This window comes from Vigna radiata, chromosome 4 (genome assembly GCF_000741045.1).
Source record: "Vigna radiata var. radiata cultivar VC1973A chromosome 4, Vradiata_ver6, whole genome shotgun sequence".
NCBI classification, from domain to species: domain Eukaryota; kingdom Viridiplantae; phylum Streptophyta; class Magnoliopsida; order Fabales; family Fabaceae; genus Vigna; species Vigna radiata.
In genome coordinates, this window is record NC_028354.1 from 7,816,216 (window position 1) to 7,824,292 (window position 8,077).

At 33.2% G+C, this 8,077-nt stretch overlaps 1 protein-coding gene across 1 annotated transcript; it reads left to right on the forward strand.

Annotated features, from left to right (window-relative positions):
• Positions 1–2,073: 2,073 nt before the first annotated feature.
• LOC106759372 (probable serine incorporator) lies at positions 2,074–6,275 on the forward strand. The gene is made up of 6 exons (XM_014642521.1): positions 2,074–2,429; positions 3,009–3,248; positions 4,649–4,760; positions 4,876–5,050; positions 5,263–5,503; positions 5,666–6,275. Exons 1-6 carry the CDS (start codon positions 2,246–2,248, stop codon positions 5,941–5,943), a joined length of 1,230 nt encoding a protein of 409 aa, XP_014498007.1. The 5' UTR covers positions 2,074–2,245; the 3' UTR covers positions 5,944–6,275.
• Positions 6,276–8,077: the final 1,802 nt, after the last annotated feature.

Here is an 8,077-nt window from a genome sequence, read left to right on the forward strand (position 1 = left end):
GATAGTAGAAATTGGGTGGTCCAATACTGGCCCGACAACGGGTGGAATAGAAAGAGAAATGCCCACTTAGAACTCGCTAGGATAGGCTTTAACCAGGCTCTGATACCACTATTGGGGGGAGGTTCGACACACACATAGAACTCCACACATGGTAAGACATTGTCCGCTTTGGGCCAAGCCCTCACGGGTTTGCTTTTGGTACCACTCTAAAAGGCCTTTTACCATTGGAGATCTCTATGTGTATATAAACCCTTGACCAGTCCTTCTTTCACTCAATGTGGGACTTTGTTTGCACTCCAACACCTGGAAATAGTCTTCCTTTTCAAATGAATCCCTAGGGGATTGTGACAGAGTTTGGGTAGGAGTTTTTCTGGTTTCTTGTGTTGAGGTTGAAGGTACTAAGGTTCTGGGTTTTTGTTTGTTTCTGAAGGCTATAGTAGTTGGTAATGAATATGTTTGTTTGGATTTGTGAACCATAGAGGAAGATGGTTGGAAAAAAGGTCGGTATGGGGTGAAAGGAGGAGGGCTGAAAGTATCGGGAAAAGATAATTGTTTCTCTTTTATTTTCGATTCAATGTAATGATCGAAGTCTTGGAGTTGTGCTTTCAGCTTCTTGATTTCTCTTTCTGTGGCACGAGAGGTTTCCCCAAATGTGGTCTTTTTCCATTCTTCTTCTAAACGGGAAATCTCAGCTGTAAGATGGACATAATGATCTTTCATTCTTTCATAGAGAAGCTCTAATCTTGCATCTGTATTCTTCATTTGCGACGAGAGTCCATCTATCTTCTGATCAATTCTTTTGAGCATAAAGTTTTGGACTTTAGTGTTTTTTGTTTGTCAGTTAAGCACTTCTTCAGCTTTAGTTAAAGGTTTAGATTTCCCATCAGGTCCTCTCTGATGGAGAGATATTTGGCTTGGTGCTGATCCTAATGGTAGGATCTACTGTTCTTTCCAAGGAAGGAAATTCTTGTTCATAGTTGGAACCAGAAATCATAAAACAAGGAATCGGCGATTGAGAAACCTTTTTTGGGCAGGAGAGAATTGTTCCTATGATAGCATTTTCATAGTGAAAAAAACTGGAATTTAAGATAGAGACTCTGACACTCAAGAAGACCTCTTCTTTTATGGAGGAAAAGAATGAGTACGATGACTCTATAATGAAGATGAGTATATCCTTCATGTTGCTAATGCCAGATTAGTTCTTTTGGTATTTGTTCTTCAGGTGTTGTGGTAAGAGACTAAGATAATATTCTAACGTATGTTTGGTTTAATTATTGAGATCTCTCTTTTGTTTCTAATTTTATTCTTTAAATATTTTTAAATTAAAATGATTATTTTATTAATTTTATATCGTTTTTAATTTAGTATTTTTTTTAATTTGATTATTTTTTCTAAAATTTAACCTTTTTTTTAAAACTAAAATAAATATCTATTCTTACCGACATTTGTATAAATTGTACTGGGATGCAAAATTTCTCCAACTGTTACAATTTTTTATTCTCCGCCTTAAAAAGCTAAAAGTGATAGATTGAAAAATTAACTCATCAAAATATCCAAGTTTATTATAAGACAAAGATTATGTTCGATTGTATTAATTAATTTGTTAATAAATAAAATAATTTATTGTTATTATTATTCTATTTTTTAAAATAAATATAACTTTTATTTATATCTTCACAAAAAAGAAAAAAAATATATAATATATTAATTTGTGACTTAGTTCGACATCAAAATTATTTGCCTATATACTACTAACGAATATTGATTATTTTTGTTGATTAAAAATTTGAGAAGTGGATAATATTAAATATTTTGTCAATGGTTTGCATAAAGTCTTTCTTGATTTAATTACATCTTCAATCTTACATTTTTTAAATAAATATTTTCTTTAAAGTTGCAAATCGAATATTTTTAAACATTTTTTTTAATATATTAAATAAAGAGATATTTTATTTTGCCTTTTTTTTTTGTGTGTCCTACTTTTCGATATTGTTATCATGCCCCTAAAGATATATGATATGACACAACGCGTCATAAAAGGGGTGAAAAGGTCAAGTCACGCGTAATTACCAAATTTTCTTCATCGCTTTTTCTTTCTCTTTCTCTTCACTCCTCGTTTTCGTTTGCGCCCTAACCAAATTCGGTTCCTAACACCTCTCATTAAAGCTCGTACTTGAACCAATTCTTGCTCGTGAAACCCTAATTCGATTTCCAAAGAAGAAGAAGAAGAAGAGGATCGATATCGATGTGGGCAGCTTCTTGCCTTGCGTCATGCTGCGCGGCGTGCGCATGCGACGCGTGCAGGACCGTCGTTTCGGGAATCAGCCGTCGTTCCGCGCGGATCGCTTACTGCGGCCTCTTCGCCTTCTCCCTCATCGTCGCTTGGATCCTCCGCGAGGTCGCGGCTCCTCTCATGGAGTCTCTTCCCTGTAACCATCCCTTCCCCCCCTTTTTTTTACCCTATGATCATTGATTTCATCTTCTTTCTCAGTCGTCAGTTTTCTCTGCGATTTTTTAGTTTTCTGTATGCAATCCATGTCCCCTTGTGTTTTAACTATTTTGAGGTTCGAAACAAAATTAATTTGGTCTTGAAATTAACAAGCTGTTGATTGAAAGGATAACGTTTATTGTGATTGTCATGCACCCTGGGGTTTTATTTATCTAGCATATACTCCTGGTTATTGTGTTTATTTTTTTTCAGTAAAAAATTGGTTTGTTACGTAATTCCGGATATCCTATGTAGTACAAGTGCATAATTTTCTTTTCTGAACTGAAGTGTTGTTGCATATTAAGCCATAATTAGGGCCTTGCAATCTGGTGGGGCCTCGAATTAGTTTTGAAACTAATTTTTGGTTGGGGGCTAAGTCACGCTTAATTATCATATTTTTTCTCCAAGGATGTGTATGTTAATTACTGGTTTTGGTAATGAGAGTATATTGATGGATGGCTGAAGTTTAGGAGATGTGTGGGTGACACCGTTGTTATTAATGCTGTTTTTAATACCGCAGGGATTAATCACTTCAGCCACACTCCTAGCAGAGAATGGTTTGAAACGGATGCAGTTTTGCGGGTTAGCTTGGGGAATTTTCTGTTTTTCACTATTCTAGCGGTTTTGATGATTGGTGTAAAAACCCAGAGGGATCCTCGGGATAGTATGCACCATGGAGGTTGGATGATGAAAATTATCTGCTGGTTCATTCTGGTAATCTTTATGTTTTTCGTTCCAAACGAGATCATCAGCTTCTATGGTAAGAATTTATTCTAATGTGATTTCCATTGATCCATAATAGTTGATTATCATACATGTTGAACTCTTTGTACTTGTACCTTACCTTAGTCTTAATATTTGGGCCTGCCTAATATGATTACAATTTTACAATATACAGTATCAGGATGACCTCAGGACATACAACTTGTTAATAGAAAATGTAGCTATACTTCTGGTTCATTCCTGATGTCTCTAGTCTTCAATAAGTCGACTTCTTTGTGCTTCTAGACATAGGGTGTGTTTGAGACAACTGCAAAAACTACATTATTCCAATAATTGATTATAATTAAAATCAGTTTTGTCTGGGTAAGTTGGCAAAAGATAATTTTAAAATATTTGTTTGGATATTGGATACAACCATAAATTAGTTTTACATAGTAAATTACAAAAGTTGTTATGTATGTGTCTATAGAAAGGGGAACAAAGCTATTTGGAAATTTGGGGGTAATTTGGAAATAATGTTCTTTTTGGAGAAAGAAAAGATGTTGGTAAATAATCATAAGTTGTTATGTATGTGTCTATAGAAAGGGGAACAATATTTGGAAATTTGGGGGTAATTTTGGAAATAATGTTCTTTTTGGAGAAAGAAAAGCTGTTGGTAAATAATCATAAGCTTCAAATTTTCAAAATATGAAAAGAACTTGTATTTGAGACTAGAAAAGGAATTTTACAAATTTCATTTATTGTCCGCAACACACAGTTAGAAGACTTGAATCATGATGGGTTTAGTTTGACTGCCTTAGACTAACATTTGATAAGTATGAGTTTACTCATATTTGATAATGGGTTGGAAGTGAAAGGTGTCTTTGGTTAACAACCCTATATTGATATTTTTTTTTTCATCATTTGAAATATGTTAGTGCTTTTTTAAGAAGAAACTCCCTGAGTAGCTCCATGTTTTTGAGCATTAAGTTTGAATGTTTACAGATCATACTAAAATAAAAAATAAGTATGTAACATTTTACATGAAATGCTCACTAAATGAACTTTTGGAGCCCAATATCATTGGGTGATGGAAGTTCAGCTGGAATGAAAATATTTTTGTAATATTCTTGAAATAATATATATCATTGCGCCTTATTTATTTGAGCTATTGCTTTGAATTTGGAATTACTTCTCATGATCAAAATATTGTTTTAAATATCATTTTATCACTTTATTGTTTTCTATATATGCCCAGTGTAATCAATTTGTTTGAAATCTTAAATAAAACAGCATCCGGTCTTAATAAAAGCCATAAATTTTGAAGATACCAAAGATTACTGTGCTTAAACATATTGAATTGAAAGAGGATATGTATAGTTCGCATACACTTCATATGCACTTGATGTGTAAATTGTTTCGTTGTTTATGATAATGATGAGGTATGACAATATGCAGAAACAATATCGAAGTTTGGCTCAGGCATGTTTCTTCTTGTTCAAGTCATGCTCTTGTTAGATTTTGTTCATGGATGGAATGACAAATGGGTTGGATTTGATGAACAATTCTGGTTAGTTTTGGGGTTTGATTTTTATGTCATTTTTGTAATGTCATTTTCTTTATTTGATAAGTTGTCATTATATTTTTGAATGAGTTTTTCAGTATTTACCTGTGTATTTATACAGGTACGTTGCTCTATTTGTTGTTTCACTAGTTTGTTATGTGGCAACATTTGCATTTTCGGGTGTTCTCTATCACCTCTTCACACCATCTGGACAAGACTGTGGCCTCAACGTCTTTTTCATTACCATGACCCTGATTCTCGCATTTGTTTTTGCCATAGTGGCTTTGCATCCTGCAGTAAGTTCATTTTTTTCTTTTTTTATTTCATTTTAGTTAACTACTAATTTATTTCCCTTGTTTTTCATATGCGTATGTTAATTTTCCTAGTTTTTGGCTTGCAGCATAAATTACTGAAGTTTTATTGTTTAGATTGGAATAGGTTTTACCTATCTGTAGATCATTCATTACTTTAGTTGGATTTGAGGTTTCTGAACTATATTCATATTCAGGTAAACGGAAGTGTTTTGCCTGCTTCAGTAATATCGTTGTACTGCACTTATCTCTGCTATAGTGCACTGGCTAGTGAGCCAAGAGATTACGAGTGCAATGGTCTTCACAAACACTCCAAAGCTGTTTCCACTGGCACTCTTACATTGGGTTTACTCACAACTGTTCTATCTGTTGTTTATTCTGCTGTGCGTGCTGGATCTTCTGCTGCAGTACTTTCCCCCCCTAGCTCCCCTCGAGCTGGTAATATTATATAAATCCAATGCTTCTAATAATGTTTTTATTGATCTCGAAGCTGAATTTGGTGCCATGAAGAAAAAATATTTGTCTTTTGTGTGATTGGCATTAAATCACAATTTTGCTGATGCAAATATCGACAATCTTTCATTTCTGGTGTTTCTGCAGGCAAGCCTCTGCTTCCACTAGATGCAAGGGAGGAGGAAGAGGAGAAAGCAAAGCCAGTTTCATATTCATATGCCTTCTTCCACTTGATCTTCTCTCTTGCAAGCATGTATTCTGCAATGCTTCTGACAGGTTGGTCAACATCTGTGGGAGAGAGTGGGAAGTTGGTTGACGTGGGATGGCCTTCTGTGTGGGTTCGGATTGTCACTTCCTGGGCAACTGCTCTGCTGTACATATGGTCTCTCGTAGCTCCTATCCTGTTCCCAGAGAGGGAGTTCTGAGCATCATGTTCCTCAGTTTCAAGATTGAGGAAAAATTTCTCCCCTAATTAAGTAACTTCTCTACAGTCGACTGCTGTTGCTTTATTCAGGAAACACCGTGTGCATCTATATCAACAGACATTGGAATAAAGTGTTATGAATACTCCTGTGATTTTAATTGTATAGTGAAAGATTTGTGCCTTGTACAAATCTTTATTTGTCCATATGGTCTGACTCTCTGCATCTAAAATTATGCAATTTCGTTGCCTTTTACGTGTGTTGTGACTGATCTTTAAAATTGAAAGAATGAATGAGATCATTCTTGATTATGAAAATGATAATAGTTGAAACAATGGGGTATTTTAGTGCGTTTGGATACATCATTTTACAAGGATTTATGCATGTTTACTTTATGGTTATAACTACAAAACCAAAAAATTATTAATTTTTTAAAGTCGAAGGGTTGAAAAATATGAATTATAGAATGAAGAGTTGGATAGAGTGCGATGTATATAGATCCTTGAGGGAGATGCAAAATTATAGTGTTTATCAGCGATAAGCATAAATAGGTATTTTTTAGAACGAGTTTTTTTTAATATCAAACTATTCTAGAAAGTTATTATTCTTCGGGTTTTATTACAAGGAATCTTAAATAAATATGTCTTGTATTTATTTTTTATTTTTTCAGTCTAAAAGAAGAAATCAAATTGGAAAAAATGGTAAACAACTTTTTTACATCTTGTTTTTAAAACATTTAATTAGAACATTGTTTGATGGCTGTTTCTCCTTGCATCTCCAACCCTTCAAGTGTACCATTATGTCTTTTGGTAAAAATATTAAAAAAGAACAATTAGGTAAAGATTAATCATTGTTTATTAAAACGCATCTACTTCAATGTTTATATTTACTATCTGTCTGCACCTTGCAGTTCACCATTGTATCATTCTTCTCTTGATGTTCTGTGTGCTTCATCAAATTTTAAAGTTTAGTTATGAAATTCGTTGAATTTTCAAATTAAATGAATTTTGTAATCTAGTTTAGAATGTTATTAGATTTTAAAATTTGGTTTAAAAAATTATTACACTTTGAAATTGGATTTATAATGTGATCAAATTTTAAAATGATCAAATTTTGAAATCCAATCAAAATATTTATCGAATTTAAAAGTATCATCGAAATTCAAAATTCGGTTAAATGTTTAACAAGGTTTCAAAATTGGATTAAGGATTTAATTGGATTTTAAAATTTTGTGACAGTTTAACAAAATTTCAAAATTTGACGAGGATTTAATTGAATTTCAAAATTTGATTAAATGTTTCACCACATTTCAAAATCCAGTTAAAAATTTTACTAGATTTTAAAATTTAATTAAGGACTTCTTCAAAATCTAATTGGAGACTTTGTTAGATTTCGAAATCCTATTAAAGGCTTCGTCTCCGAAATCCAGTTGGAAATCTGGTTTACAATCTAAATTTGATAGTTCCGATGAAAACAAGATTTCAACCAAATCCGCACGTAGATCCCCTACTCTCCGTCCATATACATTGTGATAATACTTTTAAATGAAAATGTAAAGCAATAGATCTAAATGAAAAGGAAAACGAATATATATACTTATGGTATCGCATGGGAAAGAAATTTTCATGAAATTCGACAGTGGCAAGGAGGGAGAGCAAAGAGGTCGAGAGGAAACAAGGAGGTGCAGGGTTTGTGAAAATTCAAAAGGAGAGAAGGTTTAATTGCTTCTTTTGATCTCAGTTTGGTTGAAGTGTGTTAAATTCGTTCCTTTTTTAAAAAAATGTTAATTTCGCCATCATATAGATAAAATGTGTGTCAATCAAGTCACGTCCGTTAAAAACAAACTAATGGTCTTAAAAACTTAAAGTGAGTTTTGAATAATAACCACTTCATGAATCCGATCCCTGATTTTGTAGTGGATAAAGTGAGTTTTGAAAGCAATGATTCTGAACGATGATGACTTGATTGACACAAATTTTTTCTATATGAGGATGAAATTGACATTTTTCTAAAAGGGGACAAATTTGACACATTTCAACCAAACTGGGGACAAAAGAAACAATTAAACCTATAAGAGAAAAAAAAATGAACTTTATTTTATCCTATTAAAAGGGTAATTTGGTTATTAACTCAAAAT

What these genes read in the sequence shown, in the direction of transcription:
- LOC106759372 (XM_014642521.1), top strand. Translation starts at nt 2,246, where the DNA reads ATGTGGGCAGCTTCTTGCCTTGCGTCATGCTGCGCGGCGTGCGCATGC. An exon ending in TCTCATGGAGTCTCTTCCCT is followed by an intron (nt 2,430 to 3,008) that starts GTAACCATCCCT and finishes TTAATACCGCAG; the next exon opens with GGATTAATCACTTCAGCCAC. An exon ending in GGATTTGATGAACAATTCTG is followed by an intron (nt 4,761 to 4,875) that starts GTTAGTTTTGGG and finishes GTATTTATACAG; the next exon opens with GTACGTTGCTCTATTTGTTG.